Source organism: Apus apus, chromosome 2 (genome assembly GCF_020740795.1).
Source record: "Apus apus isolate bApuApu2 chromosome 2, bApuApu2.pri.cur, whole genome shotgun sequence".
Taxonomy (NCBI): domain Eukaryota; kingdom Metazoa; phylum Chordata; class Aves; order Apodiformes; family Apodidae; genus Apus; species Apus apus.
This window is the reverse complement of record NC_067283.1, coordinates 156,752,706-156,777,618: the sequence shown is the minus strand read 5'-3', so window position 1 is coordinate 156,777,618 and position 24,913 is coordinate 156,752,706. Positions and strand designations below refer to the sequence as shown.

The following is a 24,913-nucleotide window of genomic DNA, read 5'->3' as shown; positions in this document are numbered from 1 at the left end:
TGGGCTGGCAGGGAGGGGACCCCATCCCCATGAGGCCCAGGGGTGGTGCCCAGCCCGTGGGGCTCTGGCTGCACAGCCCAGCGTGGCTGAACACCAGCTGCTTCTCCCTGGGGCTCTGCTGAGTTGCTGCCCTTCAGGTGTTTGTGGCCAAGGAGGCTAAAGCCAGTTCAGTGTCTGTGGGAAATGTTGTGAGGAGTGGAGAATGAAAAGCTGGTGGAGCTGGGGTCAGGTATTGGGGGAGGATCCCATCCTGGTTTGTGCTGGTGGATGGGTCTGCACCCACTGCCTGGGGTCTTGTCCCACACCTGCTTGGATGACCCAAACACAGGGGTCTCTGAGGATCACCCAGGAGCAAAGGCCCACCTGGGGGGTGGTAGTGGTGCCCTTCCTGTGGCACCAGGACCCCTTGGGTGCCTCTCCCCTGGGGCACCAAGCTGTTCTTCTCACCTCTCAGCAGTGCTGATCACCTTTTGACTTCTGCTTCCATTAAGTGTTATCCCCACTGAAATGTCAGGTGGAATGATGGTTCTTTGTGGTCAATGGGACAAAATCTAGTTGGAGGTCTGTGACTAGTGGGGTCCCTCAGGGGTCAGTACTGGGACTGGTGCTGTTCAGTGTTTTCATCAAGGACCTGGATGAGGGAGCAGAGTGTGCCCTCAGCAAGTTTGCTGGAGACACCAAACTGGGAGGAGTGGCTGGCACACCAGAGGCTGTGCTGCCATCCAGTGAGACCTGGGCAGGCTGGAGAGCTGGGTGGGGAGAAACTTGATGAAATTCAACAAGGGCAAGTGCAGAGTCTTGCATCTGGGGAAGAACAACCCCAAGTACCAGCACAGGTTGGGGGCTGAGCTGCTGGAGAGCAGTGTAGGAGAAAGGGACCTGGGGGTCCTGGTGGACAGGAGGATGACCATGAGCCAGCAATGTGCCCTTGTGGCTAAGAAGACCAATGGATCCTGGGGTGCATTAGAAAGGGTGTGGTTAGTAGGTCAAGAGAGGTTCTCCTCCCCCTCTCTTCTGCCTTAGTGAGGCCACATCTGGAGTATTGTGTCCAGTTCTGGGCCCCTGAGCTCCAGAAGGACAGGGAACTGCTTGAAAGAGTCCAGGGCAGAGCCACAGAGATGCTGGAGGGAGTGAAACATCTCCCTGATGAGGAAAGGCTGAGAGAGCTGGGTCTCTTGAGCTTGGAGAAAAGGAGACTGAGGGGCAACCTCATCCATGGTTACAAACATGTAAAGGGTGAATGTCAGGAGGGCAGAGCCAGGCTTTGTTCAGTGATGTCCAGTGACAGGACAAGGGGCAATGGGTGCAAACTGGAGCATAGGAGGAAACTTCTTTCCTGTGAGGGTGGCAGAGCCCTGGGACAGGCTGCCCAGAGAGGCTGTGGAGTCTCCTTGGCTGGAGACATTCCAACCCTCCTGGACACGTTCCTGTGTGATGTGCTCTGGGTGACCCTGCCTGGCAGGGGGCTTGGACTGGGTGATCTTTTGAGGTCCTTTCCAACCCCTGAGATTCTGTGATTGATTCTCTGACTCTTCTTGAACTGAGCTATTCTGGGAATACATGTTGCTTGGGTGGTTCCTCTGGATGCAGGGAAAGGTGTGTCTGGAGTTCACTGCTCTGGTGATGCAACCTGCTGCTGCCTGGAGGCACTTGGCTCTGCTGAAGTGGACTGATCTTGCTCTGCCAGGGGAGCTGTGCAGCCTCTGGGGCTGGCCCCCTGCCCACGCTGCCCTGCTGAGCCAGAGAGGACTTTCTGGTTCTGTGGCCTCACCTGGGAGGTGTTTGCTTTGGGCACAGGGACTTGGAAAGGCTGAGTTAGTCCTTAGAGCTGATCAGCTCCCCAGTGTTTTGCTTTGCAGTTTCTGCTTCCAGCTCCTCTTGAGTCCCTCTCATGGAGCTGGCTGTCCCCAAAGGCATTTGGCTGAATCAGCTCCTTCTGTCATCAGAGATGGAAAAGGATGGATCTCAGGTCTTCACAGTTCTCCTATCTGTAGGTCTCCAAGACTGGAAGGGCAGGCAGGTGAGCTTCTGCAGACCCCACAGCACTGTCTGCTTTCTCCATGGGCAGTGCTTAAGATGATAGAATCCCAGACTGGTTTGGGTTGGAGGGACCTCAAAGCCCACCCAGTGCCACCCCTGCATGGGCAGGGACACCTCCCAGCAGCCCAGGCTGCTCCAAGCCCCATCCAACCTGCCCTTCAACACTGCCAGGGATGGGGCAGCCACAGCTTCCCTGGGCAACCTGGGCCAGGCTCTCCCCACCCTCACAGCCCAGAATTTCTCCCTCCCATCTCAGCTCCAGCTCCCTCTGCCAGCTGGAAACCCTTCCCCCTGCTCCCATCCCTCCCTGCCCTTGTCCCAAGCCCCTCCCCAGCTTTCCTGGAGCCCCTTCAGGCACTGGAAGGTGCTCTCAGGTCTCCCTGGAGCCTTCTCTTCTCCAGGCTGAACACCCCAGCTCTCCCAGCCTGTCTCCAGAGCAGAGCTGCTCCAGCCCTCCCAGCATCTCCATGGCTCCTCTGGCCTCTCTCCAAGCCACATCTGTGCCCCTGGCCCTGCCAGGCACCCTGCCTGGATCCTTTGGGGCCTGAGCCCTTTCCCTCTTCCCTGCCCAAGCAGGGACAGACCCATCAGACCTGCTGCAGGAGCGTGGTAGCTCTGTGGCCATCAGTCCCATCCTGGGAGCAGTTGGCTTTCCAGGCCTGCCCTCAGGATTTTGTTGTTTCTGGGAAATGGTGTCATTGAGCAGTAGCTCAGAGGTTTGTTCTGATCCTTTTATCCTTTGTGCTTTCTCCTTGTTTCATGTTCCACCTCTCGATCCGAGTGCACCGGGGAGCAGCGGAGCCGCGGGGCTCTGCCCAGGGTTGCTCTGCAGCACAAAAGGAAGCCCTTGGGGGTGGTGTCCAGATTCCCACCATCCCTATCTGAAAGCTGTGGTTCTCCAGGCTAACCCAGCAGCTCCACTCACCTCCCTTTCATGTTTTGGTGCTTCGCCACAGCCTCAGGAGCGAGGCTGGGAGCTTCACAGATACAAACATCCACAGGCCAGGAGGCAGGGTTCAGGTTTGGATCATGTCTGTGAGCTCAAGACAACTTCATTGGAGGCACAATGATTGCAGGGAGGGGCATGGAACCTCCTTCAGGTGTCTCCTAGGGCCTCTTGCAGACCAGAGACTGGGCTCACAAGGGGCTTTATGACTGAGAGTTGGGGTGTTGAGCCTGGAGAAGAGAAGGCTCCAGGGAGACCTGAGAGCACCTTCCAGTGCCTGAAGGGGCTCCAGGAAAGCTGGGGAGGGGCTTGGGACAAGGGCAGGGAGGGATGGGAGCAGGGGGAAGGGTTTGCAGCTGGCAGAGGGAGCTGGAGCTGAGATGTGAGGGAGAAATTCTGGGCTGTGAGGGTGGGGAGAGCCTGGCCCAGGTTGCCCAGGGAAGCTGTGGCTGCCCCATCCCTGGCAGTGTTGAAGGGCAGGTTGGATGGGGCTTGGAGCAGCCTGGGCTGCTGGGAGGTGTCCCTGCCCATGCAGGGGTTTGCATCTACCTGGGCTTGAAGGTCCCTCCAACCTAAGCCATTCTATGATGATTCTGTGTACATGCTGTGAGTGATTTTGTGTTCTGAGTTGTGCTGCTGTTCAGAGGGACCTCAGCAGGCTGGAAAAGTGGCCCAACAGGAGCCTCCTGGAGCTCAGGGAAGTGAAGTGTCCATTTCTGCACCTGCAGAGGAATAACCTCAAGCCCCAGCACAGCCAGGGTGCTGACCACCCAAAAAGCAGCTTTGCAGAGACACTCGGGGTCCTGCTGGACCACAACTTAGCCAGCATTTCCAGCAGGTCAGGGCAGGTGATTCCTCCCCTCTGTTCTGCACTGGTGAAACCACACCTGGAGGACTCTGTCTAGGGCTGGGATCCCAGAGCAGGGAAGACAAGGATGTGCAGGAGCATGTCCAGTGAAGGGCAACACAATGATTAGGAACTGGAGCTTCTGTGACATGAGGAGGGGCTGGGGGAGCTGGGACTGTTCAGCCTGGAGAGGAGAAGGCTCAGGGCACTTCACCAATGTGTGTGTGATGTCAGAGAGCAGAGGAGATGGAGCTGACTCTTCTCAGGAGTGTCCTGTGGCAGGACAAGAGGCAACAGAGACAAATAGAGTAAATTTTGTTTCAACAAAAGGAAACACTTCTCTGTTTTCACTGAGGGGGTGGGGGTCAAACACTGGAACATGTTGCCCTGTGAGGCTGCAGGGTGTCCATCCTTGGAGATACTAAAAACCCCAGTGAATACAGCCCTGGGTAACCTGCTTCGAGCAGAGGCTGGAGGAGCTGGTCTTGAGAGTCCTCTCCAACCTTAACTGTTCTGTGGTTCTGCTGGACCTGCCTCTGTGACACAAGTTGCCTTTTTGATGGAGCTGCATCCCCCCCTGACTGTCCTGCTGCCCCCTCCGTGGCAGTTCTGCAGACCTTGGCTTTCCAGAAGCTTGCTCTGCTTCCTTCCCTCGGCTGGCAGCTCAGTGCCAGTATCCACAGGCAGGAGGTTCCTGCTGATGGAGGCTGGGTGGGGAGGCAACAGAGGCAGGAGGTGGCTGATCAGCCAGTGTCAGGGTGGGACAGTGGGAGTTCCTCAAGGGATGGATGAGGAAGGGATGCAGGACTGTCAGAATGTCCACTCTGGAGCTGGGCATCTCCCTCTCTCAGTTTTGGCCAGCACCAACTCCAGTGCCACCCCTCTGCCTTGCTGGGAGCAGCTGGGACGTGTTGAGGACGGGCCAGAAGCTTGTTGCTCAGTCAGGGATTTCCTTCTGCCTGGGTTTGCTCCACTTTCCTGGGCAAGGGCCACCACTGACCATGTTGGAGCTGTGGGCTGAGCTGGCTTAGGAATCAAGGGCAGGCAGAGCCCTTCATGTGTGCAGAATCACAGAATCCCAGGGGTTGGAAGGGACCTCAAAAGATCTCCCAGCCCAACCCCCCTGCCAGGCAGGGTCACCCAGAGCACATCACACAGGAACGTGTCCAGGAGGGTTGGAATGTCTCCAGCCAAGGAGACTCCACAGCCTCTCTGGGCAGCCTGTCCCAGGGCTCTGCCACCCTCACAGGAAAGAAGTTTCCTCCTATGCTCCAGTTTGCACCCATTGCCCCTTGTCCTGTCACTGGACATCACTGAACAAAGCCTGGCTCTGCCCTCCTGACACTCACCCTTTACATGTTTGTAAACACTGATGAGGTCACCCCTCAGTCTCCTTTTCTCCAAGCTCAAGAGACCCAGCTCCCTCAGCCTTTCCTCATCAGGGAGATGTTCCACTCCCTCCAGCATCTCTGTGGCTCTGCCCTGGACTCTTTCCAGCAGTTCCCTGTCCTTCCTGAACTGAGGGGCCCAGAACTGGACACAATACTCCAGATGCAGCCTCACTAAGGCAGAATAGAGAGGGAGGAGAACCTCTCTTGACCTACTAACCACCCCCTTTCTAATGCACCCCAGGATCCATTGGCCTTCTTACCCTCAAGGGCACATTGCTGGCTCATGGTCATCCTCCTGTCTACCAGGACCCCCAGGTCCCTTTCTCCTACATGAATTCCATGGCATCAGGGACTTCTGTGCTTCTGGACCTCACTGGGTGAGAAACTCTGCACAGTGGAGTGTTGAGCATCCTTGCACTGTCATTAGCTGTGGCTGCCCCATCCCTGGCAGTGTTGAAGGGCAGGTTGGATGGGGCTTGGAGCAGCCTGGGCTGGTGGGACTGGATGGGCTTTAGGGTCCTTTCCAACCCAAACCATTCTATAAGTCTGTGATTCTGTGATCAGTAAGAAATGTGTCCCAGATGAGAGGGTCTCACCACCAGCACGTGTGGCTCAGGACTTTCTCAAGATGCAGGTTCCTTGGCAGAGGCCAAAGGTGGGTCTGCCAAGGGGAGCTGGTGGTTGCTGCTCCCGGGGTTTCTTGCTCCCATAAACTGTCTGAGCCCGTTACTCTTTCTCTGGAGAACCCTGAGAAAACCACAGGTGCTGTTGGGAAGTGTTCCTGGAGCAGAACTCAGCTCTGCGTGGTCAGGGTCACTCTCTGCTTGGCTGGTAGGGTTTCCATGTGAAGCTTGTGTTTCTTCCCCTTTGCAGTGAGGGTAGTTCTGACCATTGTCACACTGATTCTGCTCTGTTGGATTCATGATTTTCTTCTGTAAAATCACTCCCAAGGCAGTGGTCTGGGCCAAGAGGCTCCTTAGTAATTGCACAGGTGTTTCATCCTTTCTCACTTTAGGTTGTATCATCATACTTTGTTACTGAAGTTGTCTCCTGAAGTTGCTGAGACATCAGTCAGGTGAAACAGAAGTCTGTCCAGCTTGGTTGTGGTTAGCTGGTCCAAGCTGGCAGGTGTGGTATACAGGAACACAGTGAAGAGTTTGGGGGGGTTGGTTGGGGTTTCTTGGGAACCCAGCCCATCTGCAGCAGGTAGCTGTCTGACTTGGGCACGTGTAGCTTCCAAACTGGTGTGGTTTGATTGTGAAAGGTTTGGCACAGTCAGGTTTCCTCAAGTTCTGATCTTCTCTCCCATTGCTTATGTTGGTTGCACACTGGAATATTTGCCTGGCGAGAGGAAAAAGAGATGTTGGAGGCTTTTTATTTGGTTATGCAAATGGGCCTGTGAATTGACTTAGTGTGACCTGCACTGCTGGCAAGGTTCTTTGTCCATTGTCCATGGCCAGCTCCTCTCTGCTCTTCCTGCTGGATGCTGTGCTAGAAGGGCTCAGCTTTCAGCCTCAGTCCATGTACTCAGAGTCCAGCTCCTTGCAGGGTGGCCGTGTCCCAGGAATTGTTCACATCCAGGTTGGGTGGGGCTTGGAGCACCCTGGTCTGGTGGGAGGTGTCCCTGCCCATGGGGGGTTGGGGTAGATGATCTTTAACCAGCCCAAACCATTCCATGAATAATTGACGGCCCAAGGGGCCCAAAGGACTTTTGCATCTTCCATTGTTGGAAGGTTTTGAAAGGCTTGACTAGACAAAGGGCTGAGCAGCCTGGTCTGACCTCCTGGCTCCCCCTCCTTTGGGCAAGAGGTTGGACTAGAGGCCTCCCAAGGTTCCTTCCAACCTGAATTAATTCATGATTCTGTGGTAAAGGTCTGTGATCTCCAGAGGGTTAGATGAACATTATTTCATGGTCCCTTTTGACTGAAAGAATCATGGATCCAGGTGGCCCTTTTCTTAAAAAGAGATGGAAGGAACTCCATGTTGGGTCAGGAATTAGAAACTGACCCTGGAGCGGTTTCTCCTGTGTTTGGTTTTGTCTTTGGAGGGGCTGCTGGAGAGAATGTCACAGCTGCAAGCAGGTGCAGGGCCTGTGCTGCACAGTTCTCTTGCCTTGATTTGCACGGTTCTGTTTCCTGGAGTCGTTTCAGTCTCTTGGGACCTGTCGGTGATTTCCAGCCAGTGGATGCACCAGTGAGAGCAACAACCTTTGCATTTCCAATCCGCTTCTCTGCAGTTGCTCTGCCCTGGGTAGTGGAAGAGTTTAAGGCCCCAGAGTCTTATTTTCAGGTCAGTTTTGTAGTTTTCCATCTTGGCCATCCCTTGGTGTTCACATGCTTCAATGGTAGAATGTCTTTGTAGTATATTCTAGCTTAAAAGGCTTTTCCCCCCCAAGTTATCCAACAAACTGTTCATTTACCAGTGTCCCTCCAGTCTTTGTCTTGAGTCTTTTTTTACTGGTGGTGCCCTGACCTGGCAGAATTCCTGTGCACCAGAGTCCTTTCCATGTTCTCTCCCTGTGCTCTGCAGGCTCCTGGTGTGTCAGGAAACACTGAAAGGTCACTGCTCTTTCTTTTTTTTTCTTCAAACTTTTGTTTTTGATCTTTTACCAGTTCAGTTTTGACACTGAAAGATCCAAGTCATGTGGATTTGGTGACTTCTATTTGTTTCCCTTTTTGATATTCAGAAAACCTTGAAATTGTGCTTGTTTTATCTCAGCAGAGAGATCAGCACAGACCCAAATCTGCGACTTTTTTGGCAGCTGCGTGAAACAAGGTTCATGTTGATTACAAGAGGGAGAATTCCCAGGCTCTGAAGAGACGTTTGATTAAGTTTTCACTTTTAGTTCCAGTAACAATTAAAATTAATCTGTTCTCCTTTTCCAGTGTCTCAGGTGGATGCCTGGCTTTGTAAATTTGGCTGTTGGGACTCGGGAGTTCACCAAACAGTGAGCTGGGAATTCTCTGTGTCACGGGAGGTGCAGGGTTTGCATCTCAGCAGCTCCAGATCACACCACCTTGCCTTGGTTTGCATCACGTTCTCTGCAGTCCTGAGGTGGAGGGAAGAACTTGGGGAACAAACAAGGGAAAATCCAGGCTCCTTGGTGTGTCTGTGCTGCAGCTCACAGCCTTTCACTGGCACAGTCCTGCTGGGAGAGGTTTGTGATGAGGAGTCAGTGCCTGGTAACTAATAATTAACAGGACTTGGTGCCTTGCTTGGATTCTGCTTCATTTGCTTTTGGTTCTCTTTTGTTGTTTGTTTTTTTTTTTTTGCAAGGATAAAATATTCTTGCCTGGGAATTCTACAGTTCTGCATTTGTTTTCTGTGACCTCCACTGGTGGCTAGTTTGAATTTTTGTCACATCAAAATGTTTTATTCACTTAACTGAAGAAGTGGGACGTCCTGATCCTGCTGTTTGCTGAAGGGGAATTTGTGCACAGACCAGGTTGTGGCCTGTGGGCTCTGGAGGGGCTGCAGGCTTCTGGTTACCTCTATTTACAAAAAAAAGACAAAGTTGGGGGAGAAGAAATCATGTTATTTTAACTGATATAAAGAAGTAGCCTACAAAGTAAGGTATTCTGGAACAAGAGCAGGCGCCAGGGAGACCTGAGAGCAGCTTCCAGTGCCTGAAGGGGCTCCAGGAAAGCTGGGGAGGGGCTTGGGACAAGGGCAGGGAGGGATGGGAGCAGGGGGAAGGGTTTCCAGCTGGCAGAGGGAGCTGGAGCTGAGATGGGAGGGAGAAATTCTGGGCTGTGAGGGTGGGGAGAGCCTGGCCCAGGTTGCCCAGGGAAGCTGTGGCTGCCCCATCCCTGGCAGTGTTGAAGGGCAGGTTGGATGGGGCTTGGAGCAGCCTGGGCTGCTGGGAGGTGTCCCTGCCCATGCAGGGGGTTGGATCTACATGGGCTTGAAGGTCCCTCCAACCCAAACCATTCCATAGTTAGATGATTACATTTGGTAGAAGTCTCCCTGAAGTGAAGTGAGTTGATGGGAAGGCTTGTGGGATTGTCAGGGCAGCCGAGTTCTGGGGCTTGCTCTGCACCTGCCTTCACCAGCAGGTCTGTGTGTGTCTGGGCTCTGATCCTTTCAGCAGGGCAGCCATTCCGGGCCTGCTGGGCACTTTGTTCTGCTGCTGGACTCAAGCCTGTGCCCCAGAAGTGCTTGTTTTGACTTTGATGGCCCAGCTGAGAAAGGAGAACTTCTCTGTGATGATTTTATTCCTCTTTAGGCTAAAACTCTTTTTTAAAATAAGTGTACAGGTGTATTTTGAGGCAGCCTGAGTGTGGGAGCAGCAGGGCTCGAAGCCTGGACCGTGGATCTTCAGTGCCCTTGGTTGTTGTCCAGCTTGTAGGCTCCAGCAGGTCAACACAATGTCTTGCTTGGAATTTCCTTGCATTCTAAAATTAGGAGGAGGATCTAGGAAACAATAGCAAATCAAGTCTGTAAACCTCCTGCTCTGGCTTGAACCTTTGTTGTCATTTAGACTTTCACCTACTTCCTTTCCTATTAAACTGATTTGCATTAGATCAGCTGCAGCAAAAAGAACGTGCTCTGCTCCTCACCAAGAGGACTTCTTTTTCACCTTTTTTTCCTTACTCTACTGCTAAATAAGTCAAGTTTTGAGCCCCTCAGACGTGCTCTAGCACCCAGCAGTGGTTCTGGATGGAGACATTTCTTTGGGAAACTGCAGAGGTTTTGATCTACAGAAGAGAAACTTCTCAAGTTAGATTCTCAGACTCATCATAGGATCATAGCATAGTGAAGGTTGGAAGGGACCCGAAAGATACCAGGTTCCAACCTCCCTGCCATGAGCAGGGACACCTCCCACCAGACCAGGCTGCACAACCTGTCCTTGAACACCTCCAGGGATGGGGCAGCCACAACCTCCCTGGGCAACCTATTCCAGCACCTTCCTACCCTTGTGGCGAAGAATTTCTTCCTGGTGTCTGACCTGAATCTCCCCTCTTTCAGTTTAAAACCATCACCCCTTGTCCTGTCACTGCCCTCTCTGGTGAAAAGCCCCTCCCCAGCTTTCCTGGAGCCCCTTCAGGCACTGGAAGGTGCTCTCAGGTCTCCCTGGAGCCTTCTCTTCTCCAGGCTGAACACCCCAGCTCTCCCAGCCTGGCTCCAGAGCAGAGCTGCTCCAGCCCTCCCAGCATCTCTGGGGCCTCCTCTGGCCTCTCCAGCAGCTCCGTGTCCTTCCTGTGCTGGGGACCCCAGCCTGGCCCCAGCCCTGCAGGGGGGTCTCAGCAGAGGGGACAATCCCCTCCCTGACCCTGCTGGTCGCATGATGGGGATGCAGCCCAGGACACGGGGGGTTTCTGGGCTCATGTTGAGCTCCTCTTCACCCAGCATCCCCAGGCCCTTCTCCTCAGGGCTGCTCTCCATCCCTTCTCTGCCCAGCCTGGATTTGTGCCTGGGATTGTCTAGCCCCAGGTGCAGAACCTTCACCTTGGCCTTCTTGAACTTCATGCAGTTTGCATGGGTCCACCTCTCCAGCCTGTCCAGGTCCCTCTGGGTGTCCCCCTTCCCTCCAGCATATCGACCCCACCACACAGCTTGGTGCCACCAGGAACTTGCTGAGGGTGCCCTTGACCCACTGTCCATGTCGCCAATAAATGTGAAGCAACTCGGATCTCCACGTGGACATTGAGCTGTTGAGCACAACTGTGTGAGTGCCAACATCCAGCTGGTTCCTGATCCTCCGAGCGGTCCGTCCCTCAAGGCCGTGTCTCTCTAATTTAGGAACCAGGCTGCCACACTGGACAGTGTTAAATGCTTTCCACAAGTCCAGGTAGATGACATCAGTTGCTCTTCTCCTGCCCACCAACTGTAACCCTGTTGTACAAGGCCACCAAGTTTGTCAGGCAGGATTTGCCCCTAGTTAAGCCATGTTGGCTGTCACCAATGGCCTCCTTATTTTCCATGTGCAGAGCCTTCAGGAGGCTCTGCTCCATGGTCCTGCTGGGCACCAGCACCTTCAGGAGGCTCTGCTCCATGGTCCTGCTGGGCACCAGCACCTTCAGGAGGCTCTGCTCCATGGTCCTGCTGGGCACCAGCACCTTCAGGAGGCTCTGCTCCATGATCTTGCTGGGCACCAGCACCTTCAGGAGGCTCTGCTCCATGATCTTGCTGGGCACCAGCACCTTCAGGAGGCTCTGCTCCATGATCTTGCTGGGCACCAGCACCTTCAGGAGGCTCTGCTCCATGATCCTGCTGGGCACAGAGGTGAGACTGACTGGCTTGCTGTTCTCAGAGTCTTCCTTTTTCCCTTCTTGAAAATTTGGGTATGTTTCTCCTTTTCCAGTCAGTGGGAACTTCACTGGATCACTACAACTCATCAAATATGATGGGCAGTGTCTTTGCAACTTCCTCCACCAGTTCCCTCAGGACCCGTGGATGCATCTCATCAGATGCCATGGACCTGTGTACCTTCAGGTTCCTCAGGTGGTTCTGGGTAAACTTCTTAGAAGTCTCATTTTCTGCTGTGGCCCAGCGTGGTTTGTTTGTGTTTCCCAGGCTCTGGAACGATCCAGGAAATGCAGCCAACACCACAGCCCTGGTTTCCATCCTGTCCCGTGTCCAACAATAGTCAGGGGCAGCTGCAAGATTTGCTCAGTTGATAATTATAGTTTGTTGTTTGCTGTGAACTTGCTGGGAGGCTGTTGATGTCTAGAAAGAGCGTGATGGATGGATCTTGTAGTCTTCCATTTATAGCTGCTGTAATTGGCATCTGAGAAGAAGGGGAGGTGAAGAAGTTGGATGTTGTCAGCCTAGGAGACCTCGAGAGACCCTTCCAGCCAGTATTTGTACGACTGTGGAGTTTCTAGAAAGGAATTTTCTTTCCTTCTGTTCTTTTCATCAGAGAAGATCATGATAGGACAAGGGGTGATGGTTTTAAACTGAGAGAGGGGAGATTTAGGTTAGATGTTAGGAAGGAATTCTTCACTGTAAGGGTGGTGAGGAACTGGGCTGGGTTGCCCAGGGAGGTTGTTGATGCCCCATCTCTGGAGAGTTTCTAAGGCCAGGCTGGATGAGGTTTTGTGCAACCTGGTCTAGTGGGAGGGTTCCCTGCTCATGGCAGGGGGTTGGAACTAGATGATCTTTGAGGTCCCTTCCAACCTTGATGATTCTATGATTCTTTGTTCCTTGGGCTCCTCAGGTTTAAACAAACAGGTTGTTTAAAGGCTGTTCCTTCTCTGGCACAAGTGGCACAAAAGCTGCTGGAGGGACCTGTCCCTGCTGGCCTGACAGAAGGTGCAGATGTGTGTGACAGCAGGGATAGGACCATGCTCTGGGAGTCACCTCATGGTCCTGCTTTGTTGGCTTCTCTGAACCAGACTCATGAGCCCTGCAGTGTCTTAGGAACATCCATGGTGTATCCTGCAAGGAAAGGGGAAGAGAAGGCTCCAGGGAGACCTGAGAGCACCTTCCAGTGCCTGAAGGGGCTCCAGGAAAGCTGGGGAGGGGCTTGGGACAAGGGCAGGAGGGATGGGAGCAGGGGGAAGGGTTTCCAGCTGGCAGAGGGAGCTGGAGCTGAGATGTGAGGGAGAAATTCTGGGCTGTGAGGGTGGGGAGAGCCTGGCCCAGGTTGCCCAGGGAAGCTGTGGCTGCCCCATCCCTGGCAGTGTTGAAGGGCAGGTTGGATGGGGCTTGGAGCAGCCTGGGCTGCTGGGAGGTGTCCCTGCCCATGCAGGGCTGGCACTGGGTGGGCTTTACATCCTGTGTTTCAGTGGTTCTAAGAGAAGTGAAATTGTAGAGATGTTAAATTCATCACCCAGCTGAGCTCATCATCGCCTTTCTTCTTCACCCTGATCTCCTGTAGACCTCAATTGCTGTTCTTACCTGTGCAGCCACTGTGCCTGGAGGACCCTTCCAGGACAGAAGTCATGAGAAAAGGCAGCTGTATCCAGGGGTGGACGCTCAGGTTTCCCCCAGAACTGCTGCTGACCCAGCTCTGCTCTCTCCTCTCCAGCCTTTCTTCCGGCTCCTGAACCTGCGCAAGTTGGGTCTGAGTGACAATGAAATCCAGAGGCTCCCCCCCGAGGTTGCCAACTTCATGCAGCTGGTGGAGCTGGACATCTCCCGTAATGGTAGGTCCAAGGTGGCTGGCTCTGGTGCCCCGTGGTCCTCCCTCTGTGTGGTACCACCTCCCTGTGCTGTGGAAGAGGAGGTGTCTGTCCACAGTCCTGCAGAGTGAGCTTTGCTGGGTCCTGAGCGGTTAAAGTCAGGTTGTCTGACTGTGTCTCAGGCTGTCCCCACTGCTTGGCCACCCCTTCTGGCCTGTTCTCAAACCTCTTTCTTTTTTTTGTTTGTTTGTTGTATTTTTCCAGACATTCCAGAAATTCCTGAAAGCATCAAATTCTGCAAGTCCCTGGAAATTGCTGACTTCAGTGGGAATCCCCTCTCCAGGTAGGAAGGCATCTGCAACCCTTTTGTCCAGCTGAAGTTCCTCTTCCTCCTGAGCTTTCTCTGCTCTTCATCTGGTAATCGTCTTCCCTCAGAGTCAAGGCCTGGGGTCACCCAGCCCTTGCCAAGACCTGCAGATGTCTGCTCTCCTGGCAGGTGGAACACTCAGCATAGGGAGGAGCTGGTTCGTGCTGCCTCTTGGATGGACGAGCCTTTAGTTACACTGGTGGGAATGGTGAGGACTTCTGTCCTCTTGGGATGAGCTTGTCCCTCCCCCATGCACAAACCAGAATGGAGGTGGCCTCATTGTACTACAGAGGAGCAGAGCAAGGCCTGCATGCTGTTCTGTGCTCTGTCACTCCTGCTGTGCTCTCTGTCTTCTGTCTAACTTAGGGTGACCATCCCTTGACCTCCTTCCTTGCTTGGCTGCCCTGACCCCTCAGTGCTCAGAGCTGTGTCCAAGGATGGGGCTCCCTGCCTTGTCTCTTCTGGCTCTGCAGCTCTTAATCCATGTTTTGGGCATGGGAGGGTGGCTTCTCTGCCTTGGTGACCCACACATTCTGGCACTGGTGTCTTGGTGCCTTGTCTGCCAGGGTTCTGGGGGTGCCAGGGCTCTGGGGGTGCCAGCCTGACTCCAGGTACCTGCTGCCCTTCCTGCTGCTGGGCCCTCCAAGCTGGAAGTCTCTGCTTCCCTCTGGTGGAGCCAGACTCTGCCAAGACAGAATCATGGAACCACAGAATCATCCTGGGTGGAAGGGACCTTGAAGATCATCAAGTCCAACCATAACCTAAGTCCCCCGACCATGACCTGATTTACCTGTTCAGTGCTGAAATCATGTCCCTCAGCACCACATCTACATTTCTCCTGAACACCTCCAGGGATGGTGACTCCACCACCTCCCTGGGCAGCCTGTTCCACTGTCCAACCGATGGGAGAGGCTGTTCAGGCAGGGGGAATCCCTCCACCCCAGGAGGGACCAGCACTTCTGCACCAGAAGTTATTTCTCAGAGTCATCTTGTGGCCCAGAGCTGTGAGGTGTGTGTGGTGACCAGTGGGGCAGGGGGGCTCCAGGAGCTGCCTGTGAACACCAAAGGATTTCTCCTCTTCATGGGGCTTTCCCTCTTCTGTTGCACCTTGGAGCTGTTGTGATGGTGCTGTTTGGTCCCAGGGAGTGCTGCAGTGTCACAGAATCCCAGACTGGGTTGAGCTGGAGGGACCTCAAAGCCCACCCAGTGCCAGCCCTGCATGGGCAGGGACACCTCCCAGCAGCCCAGGCTGCTCCAAGCCCCATCCAACCTGCCCTTCAACACTGCCAGGGATGGGGCAGCCACAGCTTCCCTGGGCAACCTGTTTCATCTGCAGAAGTGTCCTCAGATAGGTGTTGGGATTACTTGGTAGCCCTTCCTGCCTCCAGGTGTAAGTGGTGAGGTGGCACAAGTGAGTCTGGGATTTGTGCTGGAGAACCACGGAGCCACGTCAGGACACTGGGACATGGGGTGGCCTTGGTGCAAGGGAGCATTGCCTTGCAAACAGGACAAGTCCTGGAGCAGGAGCCAGGGTGAGACTCGGTTCCTGAGCTCCTCCTTTCCACAGATTGATACCAACTGGGACAGGACTGGCTTTTGGGGATTTAAGTGAGGGCTTTAGGGCTTGTTTCGTGCACAGAGTGAATGGGGGTGTGTTCTGTCCTGCTTCCACAGGCTTCCAGAGGGCTTCACGCAGCTCCGCAGCCTGGGCCATTTGGCCTTGAATGATGTGTCCTTGCAGAGCCTCCCCAACGACATTGGGAAGTGAGTATGGCCCAGTTCCTCACCAGGGGCAGGTGGGCAGGGGTGGGGACACTTGTGCTGCTGGGGTGGGGCCATAGCAGGACGTGGAGGGGGGCAGCATGACACCCCATTACAGCTTGCCCCTGTGCTGCCCGAGCACCTCTGGGCATTGTGGCTGTGAAAAGCCAGCCTTTTAACAAGTGCCTTTTCCTGGTCTTGTCTGCTCCTCCTCCATGGCCAGTGGCACGGCCAAGAAGTACATCCAGGTTCCCCAGCCCTCTGCCTTCCTGTAATTCCCATTTGTCCCTTTCCAGACCAGTGGGGTCTGTTGAAGGGGTTTGTCCTGCTGGCAGGTGGCCGAGGCAGAGCCCGTGGGTGCCCTTCCCATGGGATTGGGCTCTCTGCACCTGAGGGGTTCTGTCTCTGTGGGGCAGATGGTGCTGAGTGTGACCCACCTGCCCTTGCCCTGGCCTTGGGCACAGGGTTTGTTTCCCCATGACTCTGCAACAAGCAGCCACCTTCCTCACAAGTCACTGAAGATCCTCTTTGTTTTTAGTCTTTCTCTGTCCCCTCCATCCCTGTGTGCAGGCCACGAGGGGTGGTCCCAAGGGAGGGGACACAAACATCTCCTTGTACCTCTGGAGCCCTGTCCAGTGACCCTGGCTTTCCCCCTCCCTTTTCTCTTGCAGTTTGGCAAACCTGGTGACTTTGGAGCTACGTGAAAACCTGCTGAAGACTCTCCCCACGTGAGTGTCTGCCTGGTGGCTTCAGGAGTCTCCTGCCTGCTGGGTTCTACTGGTTCCTCAGGGACTTGCTGTTTCTGTAGTGCAGACTTGGGTGGGCTCAAGGCTTTGCATAAGAGGGGAGATGCAGGTTGGACTTGAGGAGGAAATTCTGGGCTGTGAGGGTGGGGAGAGCCTGGCCCAGGTTGCCCAGGGAAGCTGTGGCTGCCCCATCCCTGGCAGTGTTGAAGGGCAGGTTGGATGGGGCTTGGAGCAGCCTGGGCTGCTGGGAGGTGTCCCTGCCCATGCAGGGCTGGCACTGGGTGGGCTTTGAGGTCTTTTCCAACCCAGCCCACTCCATGATCCTATGATCTTGCTGGGTGAGGTGGGACAAGGATGGTGCAGGGCTTGAGAGCAGGGAGGGATGCTCAGAGTCTGTGCTCAGCCTCTGTGTCAGGATTGTTTTGGAATAGACAGAGCTCCACAGTGAAGCTGCTGGAAATGAGGAGAACATTTTTCCTGGAGAGGTGGAGCAGGTGATGGAATCTTTTGGGGGAAAAAAAAAAAAAAAGAGAAAAATGGCCTGATGTGGGTACAGGGAGAACTCTGTACCCAGGGAAGTTCATCATCTGAAGAGCAGCAGAATGCAGCTCAAGATATACTTGGCTTCTGACATCTCTGCTTTCTTGAGTTTCCCTTCTGGTTGTGGTGGTGGAGCAGCCTGTGGGATTGGGTGGGATAAGGGGCTTTCCCACAGCAGTTGAGATAAGCCAGGGAGGGAGAAGAGGGAAGTCTTGTTGAGTGGTGCAGAGAGTCAGGGCCAGAGGTGAGTTCCTGGAGGAGCTGGTTGGTACAGCTGCTGCTGTCAGGTGGTTGGGGTGTGGGGAACCAATGACTCTATACATTGAGCTCTGATTTGGAGCCCAGGAGTGTTGTTTGTTGAGGTTTCTCACCTGCCTGGTCTCTGCCAGCTTGTTTTCTGCCTGCTTACCCCTCCCAGTGATGAGTCCCTCAGTCTTCCTTGAGTTGGAAGGGATCCTACCTGACTTCTTTGTGAGTAGCAGTGTCTTTTGGGGCCACACAAGCTCCTCAGTGAAGGTGTGAAGCATGCAGCTCTTCTCACCTTCCCTCAGCAGCCTCTTAGTGCTCATGGCAAGTGCTCGTTTGGCTGCCTGTGCTTCCCCCCTAGCTCCTCTGCTTGGTTTAAAGAAGAGAGCAAAGGAGGCACCTGATGATCCAGTGGCCTGGCAAGGCTTTGGGACTCCAAGCAGTCAGGGTCTTGCTTCTTCTGTGATGGCCACGGCTCCCTCACTGCCAGATGTTGCTCTGACTCAGGAGCTCTCCCAGTGGGTGTTTTCCTCTGGGACCTGCAGGTACAGGCTTCGTGTGACATCAGCTGTGTCTGCTTGTAGAATTCATGTGTCAGCTTTGGCCCAGAGGACAAGGCACTTCCAAAGAGGACCTGGAAGGGTCTGCACTGGTCAGCTTCATGGCTGGGGATGGCAGGAGCTCAGATTGTCACTGTCATCTCTGGTGCCAAAGGCACTGGAGCTTTTCAGCACAGACATGGGCAGCATTAACACCCTGCCATGGAAAGGTGGCTTTAAGAGACCAGCTGAGATGGTCCCACGTGGGATGTGGCCACGAGGGAGAACATGAGAGCCAAAGCTCCTCCTGCCAGGCTGGGAACAGGCAGGAGGTGTTTGGGTCCAGGTGCTGGGCCCACTGCTCCCTGCTCCATGTGTTCTCTGTGTTCACACAGACAGGTGCCCCCACTGTGACACACCACGTACATGAAGAGGTGCAGCCAAAGTTGGGCTTTCACACTGCAGAGAAGAGTGGTCCCAATGGCTTTTCATCACCTGGGAACCAGCAAGTATCTGGAGTGTGAGAATTCAGTCTGTCCCCAAACCCCTGTGGTTTCTGGGGAGCTCTGTCTTGCCCAGTGCTCCATCGTTTCCCTCTGTTGGATCTGTCTGCCATCCAGCAAGATACTTGGAGCATGCTCTCAGTTTGGGAGGTTTCTCTGGAAGAGAAGTCCAGGCTTGATACTCCTTCTGCAGAGCAATTCCAGCTTCCCTTCGTTTTTCCCCAGTGTCTACTTGTGTATGACTTCCAAAAGTAGAAGGAGGGTCTTGAAAGCCAAGGCAATTTGCATCAGGTCTGTCAGTCAAATACGAGCTGGAAATCAACGGCCAAAGACACTTCAGTGGTGCTGTCAGGTACTCTGCCCAGGTCTGAAGCTCCAGTTGGAAAACTGGCCAAACTGGACATCCATAAATCCGTGGGCCCTGATGGGATGCACCCACGAGTGCTGAGAGAGCTGGCAGATGTTATTGCTGGGTCACCCTCCATCATTTCTAGAAGGTCTTGGAGAACAGGAGAGGCTCCTGAGGACTGGAGAAGGCCAGTGTCACTCCAGTCTTCAAAAAGGGACCCAGGGAACCACAGGCAGGTTAGTCTCCCCTCTGTCCCTGGGAAGGGGATGGAGTGACTCCTTCTGAATGTCATCTCTAAGTATGTTGAAGAACAGGAAGTTATTGGGAGTGGTCAGTATGGATTTACCAAGGCTAGATCGTGCTTGACCAATCTGCCAGCCTTCTGTGGGGACACAGCTGGTTGGCTGGATGAGGGGAGAGCAGCAGATGTCACCTACCTTGAGTGCAGCAAGGCCTCTGTGTCCCACAGCATCCTCCTTGGGAAACTGAGGCAGTGAGGGCTGGATGGGTGGGCAGGGAGGTGGGTGGAGCTGGTGTGGGACAGAGCTCAGAGGGCTGTGATCAAGGGAGCAGGGTCGAGTTGGGGCCTGTAACCAGGGGTGTCCCCAGGGGTCAGTACTTGGTCTGGTCTTGTTCAACATCCTCATCAGTGACCTGGAGGAGGGGACAGAGTGTGACCTCAGCAGGGCTGCAGGTGGCACCAAACTGGGGGGGTGGTGACTCCCCAGGGGGCTGAGCTGCCACCCAGAGCTGGGCAGGCTGGGGAGCTGGGAGAGAGGAACCTGCTGAGGTTCCCCCAGGGCAAGGGCAGGGTCCTGCAGCTGGGGAGGAACAACCCCTGGGGCAGCACAGGGTGGGGGCAGCTGCTGGAGAGCAGCTCTGGGCAGCAGGAGCTGGGGTCCTGGGAGATAGTCAGTGATCCATGAGCCAGGAAAGTGCCCTGGTGGGACCCCAATGGAATCCTGGGGTGCATGAGGAAGAGTGTGGGCAGCAGGTCAGGGAGGTTCTCCTGCCCCTCTGCTCTGCCCTGGTGAGGCCACATCTGGAGAGCTGGGACCAGTTCTGGGCTCCCCAGTTCAGGAGAGACAGGGAACTGCTGGAGAGAGTCCAGGGAGGGCAGCAAAGATGACTGGGGGGCTGGAGCATCTCCCTGGTGAGGAGAGGCTGAGGGAGCTGGGGCTGATCAGCCTGGGGAGGAGAAGGCTGAGGGGGGACCTTGTTAATGCCTGGGAGTATCTGAGGTGGGTGCAGGAGGCTGGAGCCAGACCCTGCTCAGCAGTGCCCAGGGACAGGACCAGGGGCAACGGGCACACCTGGAGCATGGGAAGTGCCCCTGGAAGATGGGGAGAAACTTCTCTGTGGTGAGGGTGGCAGAGCCCTGGGAGAGGCTGCCCAGGGAGGTGAGGAGTCCCCTCCTCTGGAGACATCCCAAGCCCTGGATGCAGCCCTGGGGAATGTGCTGCAGGGGGTCCTGCTGGAGCAGGGGGTTGGACTGGGTGGTCTCTGGATCCCTGTCAACTCCAATGGTTCTGTGGAATCTATAGAGTGATCTTCCCAAAGAGCAGAATGCCATGGAAGTGGATGATGTTTCCAGTTTTCCAGGTCACTGAACCCAGGGGGTCGATGGGTTTCAACCCTGTGGATGAGTGAGGTGTGGGTGTCCTTTGGAGTTTAGTTGTTGAGCTGCTTAGAAGGTCCAGCTTGCCAGGACCTTGACTTGTCAACATGTAATTTCATTGGTTTGTCTTCTGCTGTTGGCTGAGTTCTGGAACAGTTGGTCTGGTGGAGGTGATCATCACTCCTCCCAGCATCTTCTTGAGGGATTCTTGTGGAATACACCATGTATCTGATCCCACATTCTAGTATGGAAAGGGTGGGAACAGGGATGGGGACTCCCTTTTCACAAGGAGTCACATGGAAAAGACAAGGGGTGATGGGTACAAGTTAGTCCAGAGGAGGTTCTGCTTTGTACTCAAGAGGAAAATATTTTAAAAGAAGAACCTGCCATTGGGATGATCTCCCAGGGAAGTGGTGGGTTCCCCAGCATTGAACACTCCTCAGATTCAGCTGGGCAGGGCCTGGCCCATCTTGTCTAGACTGTGCTTTTGCCAGGAAAGGTTGGAGGAGATGATCCCTTCCAACCTGAGGTTCTGTGACTCCCTGGCTGGTGGGGGGTGATCTGTAGTGAGGCACTTGGCAAGCCCTTGTGTGTCAGCCTGGATTCCACAGCTTGCTTCTCCCTGGTTTGGGAATTGCACCTGTGAAGGTGTGAAGCCTTCAGGGAGGCAAAGAGCAAACGTAGAGTCACCATGAGAGACTGTGTGCAACAGAATCCTTCTGATGACCCTGTTGATAAACCCTTCCTTGAGTTAATGTCATATCTCAAAATCCACCACTGCATGAGGTGAGAACGTGCTTCTCCTGGGCAGCACAAGTGTTTTTTCAGCCTGCTCTGAGCAAGACAGACAGACAGATCCTTCCTAGTGCTTCCTTACAGAGCTGCAGCCCCCAGCTGCCTGACTCTGGATGGCGTTGAGATGCAGAGCTCCATTTCCAGAGAAAGAGAGTCATTTCTGTCCTGGGACAACTCCTGATGGAAGGAGTAAAAAGGTCCTGGGCTGCATCCCCAGCAGGTGACCAGCAGGGCCAGGAGGGGATTGTCCCCTCTGCTGAGACCCCCTGCAGGGCTGGGGCCAGGCTGGGGTCCCCAGCACAGGAAGGACACGGAGCTGTTGGAGAGGCCAGAGGAGGCCCCGGAGATGCTGGGAGGGCTGGAGCAGCTCTGCTCTGGAGCCAGGCTGGGAGAGTTGGGGTGTTCAGCCTGGAGAAGAGAAGGCTCCAGGGAGAGCTGAGAGCACCTTCCAGGGCCTGAAGGGGCTCCAGGAAAGCTGGGGAGGGGCTTGGGACAAGGGCAGGGAGGGATGGGAGCAGGGGGAAGGGTTTCCAGCTGGCAGAGGGAGCTGGAGCTGAGATGTGAGGGAGAAATTCTGGGCTGTGAGGGTGGGGAGAGCCTGGCCCAGGTTGCCCAGGGAAGCTGTGGCTGCCCCATCCCTGGCAGTGTTGAAGGGCAGGTTGGATGGGGCTTGGAGCAGCCTGGGCTGCTGGGAGGTGTCCCTGCCCATGCAGGGGTGGCCCTGGGTGGGCTTTGAGGCCCTCCAACCCAAACCATTCCATGATCCTCTGAACTGCAGACTGTACCAGGGAAGTGGGCAGGACTGAGGTGTCAGTTCTGCCCTGGTGTAAAGCAGGAGACAACCACCCCTGTTTGGGGAAGGGAGAGTTGATGGTGCAGGACTGAGAGCTGAGGACTCAGAACACCTGGGCAGTGCCAGAAGAACTTGATCCTGGTTCTGTGGGGCTGCAGAGTCCAGCCTTGTCTGGTGAGGTGTCTGGGTGCTCAGGGCAGGTCCTTGGGCCACCCCTGCTGGCAGGCTCGGTGTCCCCTGCAGGCTTCTCACAGTATCTTGCCTCATGAGCTTCTTGTCTTGTACGTCCTGACCTCTCTGAGCCATCGTGCCACTGTTGTCCCTCCCTTTCTCTCAAGCAGCATGAGCCTCCCCTCTGGGGAAACTGAGGCTGTGGAGTTTGTCCTTCCTGCCTCTCCCTGCAGCTGCGCTCCCCTTGCCATCCGTGTTGTCCTCTGCTGGCTGCTGTCCTCCATCCTTGCTGCAGAAATGGGCAGCAGTGGCCAGGGGTGGCTTGTCCCTTGTCACATTTTTGATCCAAGAATTTGTTAGGGTGGGAGGGGGAGAAGGCAAGTGGGTGCCAGGGGGAAGGGGCCACTGTGGGGCTGCTGAGCCCAACTCCCTGCTGGGGTCTGGCTGGGGAAGGGCTCCAAGTCCCTGAACTGCTCAGCTCAGAGGGACTGTGGAAGAGGTCAGGATTGCCCCACGTGGTTTAGGAGCCAGTTCTGCAATTTGTGAGATGTGTGTCCCAGATGCTAACCCTCCGTTCCTTCTTTCTTTCCCCTCCTCCTCTCTCTGCTCCCTGGATCTCGCAGTTCACTCTCCTTCCTTGTCAAGTTAGAACAGTTGGATCTTGGTGGCAATGACCTGGAAGTACTGGTAGGTGAGGGGTGGTGGGGGGGGGGCAAATATGGGTGGGTGGTTGGAGCAGAACCCTGGACCTCAGTGGGAACGAGTGGGTTTTCACCTGAAATGCAGAGGAACAGGCCTGGGGGTTGCTGGGGAGGTTCTGCTCTGCCCAGGGCATGGTTCCCAGCACAACCTTCTCTTCACATCTTGGCCCCTGTGTCTTGCTGCCTGCTGTCCTGATGCACAGCTTGCTCTGCCCTCTCCAAGCCCTTGTGCTCTGGGAGGGAGGTCCTTGCAAGTGGCTGCCTGAGGATCTTCCCTTTCCAGTGAGACTCTCTGGCACTTCCTTTCCCTGCCGTGCTGCTCCCCTCCCAGCTTTGTTGTCCTCTCCTGCTGGGCCAGCTTTCTGCCTCCCTCCTTCTGGTTCAGTTACTGCAAAGTGCAGGACCATTCCCTGGTGTTCCTGGCAGTGAGGTCAGCCTGGCATGGACCCCCCTGCCCTGGGGTGCCCACGGGGGGCTGTGGGTGAGACTGCTGGGAGAGCACACCCTCAGCATTCAGCTTGTCCTGACACCCGGGGACACGCAGTGATGTCCTTCAATCTTGCAGCCCTGGATTAAACTGTTCCTGCATCCTGCTCTGAACGTCCTGGGATGATTTCTGGCAGAACCCACCTAAGCTGGGAGGCAGAGGAGCTTGTGCAGCTCCCTGGGGAGAGCAGCTGTGTGACCAAGGAGCTGCCCTCCTGGGGCCTCAGCCCCAAGCCCAGGTGCTCACCTGGTGCTGCTGCTCTGTCACGTTGAGTTGGCCCCTGTAACTGCTCTCATGTCTCAGAGGAGGAAGGAGGAGAAAGACTCACTTCTTCCACAAGGCCAGACTTCCCAAAGCTCCGTTTAGCTCCTGCCTTCCTGCTTCCAGGCAGTCCTGGCTCTTGTCTGCCACGTTCCCCATCGGGACCTCCTGCAGCCACGCTGCCCTCCCAGGCATTTCCAGGTGTGTTGTGGCACAGCAGGACGTGACCTTCACAAACCAGGTGGTGAAGGGTCCTAGGAGGTGTGAAGGCAGCAGCAGTGTGGCTTGGCAGAGGTGTGGGGTGCTTTGTGGCATCCTAGAGCAGCTCCTTGCCCATGGAAGGGACTGATGCCTTCCCTGTCCTGCTCTGTTGCAGCCAGACACCCTGGGAGCGCTCCCGAACCTGCGTGAGCTCTGGCTGGACCGGAACCAGCTCTCGGCCCTGCCTCCAGTGAGTACCTGCTCAGCCCCTGGCCCCACCACCTCCCACCCTGCCCAGCTGCTCCCTTGAGCCCTGGTGTCTCTTTTCTGCTCCCAGGAGCTGGGCAACCTCCGCCGCTTGGTCTGTCTGGACGTGTCGGAGAACAAGCTGGAGCAGCTGCCCAACGAGGTCAGTGGGCTCATAGCACTGACTGACCTGCTGCTGTCACAGAACCTGCTGGAATGCATCCCAGAGGGGATTGGTGAGTGTGGTGGGATGGGGAGGGGGCAGGAGTCGTAGAATCTGGGAACCCTTTGGGTTGGAAAAGCCCTTCAGGATCCTCCAGTCCCACCCGTTCCCCCAGCCCTGCCAAGGCCACCCCTGCCCCATGTCCCTCAGCACCATCTCCAGGGCTTGGAAACCCCTCCAGGGATGGGGACTCCCCCCTGCCCTGGGCAGCCTGGGCCAGGGCCTGACAACCCTTGCCAGGAAGGAATTGTTCCCCAGATCCAACCTCAGCCTCCCCTGGCACAACTTGAGGCCGTTCCCTCTTGTCCCAGGGCTTGTTCCTGGGGAGCAGAGCCCGACCCCCCTGGCTCCAACCTCCTCTCAGGCAGCTGCAGAGCCAGCAGGTCTCCCCTCAGCCTCCTTTGCTCCAGGCTGGACACCCCCAGCTCCCTCAGCTGCTCCTCACAAGTTCTCCAGCCCCTTCTCCTTCTGCTCCAGCCCCTTCCCCAGCTCCGGGGCCCTTCCCTGGACACGCTCCAGCCCCTCCATGTCCCTTTCCTCACCCAAACCTGACCCCAGGATTTGAGGAGTCCCCAGTGCCCAGCACAGGGGGATGATCCCTGCCCTGCTCCTGCTGGCCACCCCAGTGCTGACACAAGCCAGGATGCTGGTGGCCAAGCTGGGCACACACTGGCTCCTCTCCAGACCCTGCTGACCATCACCCCCAGGTCCTTCTCCCCCGGGCACTTCCCAGCTGCTCTTCCCCAAGCCTGGAGTGCTGGGGGGGGGTTGGTGTGACCCAAGGGCAGGACCTGGCACTCGGCCTTATTGAACTTCCTTAGATTGACCTCAAACCAGGGTTCCAGCCTGTCCAGGTCCCTTCCTACCCTCAGGCAGATGGACACTCCCTCCCAGCTTGGTGCCAGCTGCAGACTGCCTGAGGGGGCACTCAGTCCCCTCGTCCTGATCATGGATGAAGACATTAAAAAGAACTGAGCCCTGGGGACACCACTAGTGACCAGCCACCCACTGGATTTCATTCCACTCCCCACAGCTCTTTGGGCCTTGGTCACCAGACAGTTTTTTGCCTGGGCTGG

General features: G+C 55.5%; 1 protein-coding gene across 24 annotated transcripts in view; it reads left to right on the top strand.

Annotated features, from left to right (window-relative positions):
- Nucleotides 1-24,913, top strand: part of SCRIB (scribble planar cell polarity protein) — a 110,218-nt gene that overhangs the window by 9,042 nt on the left and 76,263 nt on the right. For all 24 annotated transcript variants that reach the window (XR_007888679.1, XM_051611359.1, XM_051611361.1 and 21 more), the window contains exons 2-8: nt 13,197-13,314; nt 13,555-13,633; nt 15,332-15,421; nt 16,090-16,146; nt 22,342-22,405; nt 23,544-23,618; nt 23,706-23,850. Coding sequence is in view for 23 of the 24 variants with exons in the window: in XM_051611359.1 (XP_051467319.1) it covers nt 13,197-13,314; nt 13,555-13,633; nt 15,332-15,421; nt 16,090-16,146; nt 22,342-22,405; nt 23,544-23,618; nt 23,706-23,850 (628 nt within the window). In the remaining variant the exon portion in view is untranslated. The remainder of the gene's footprint in view (nt 1-13,196; nt 13,315-13,554; nt 13,634-15,331; nt 15,422-16,089; nt 16,147-22,341; nt 22,406-23,543; nt 23,619-23,705; nt 23,851-24,913) is intronic.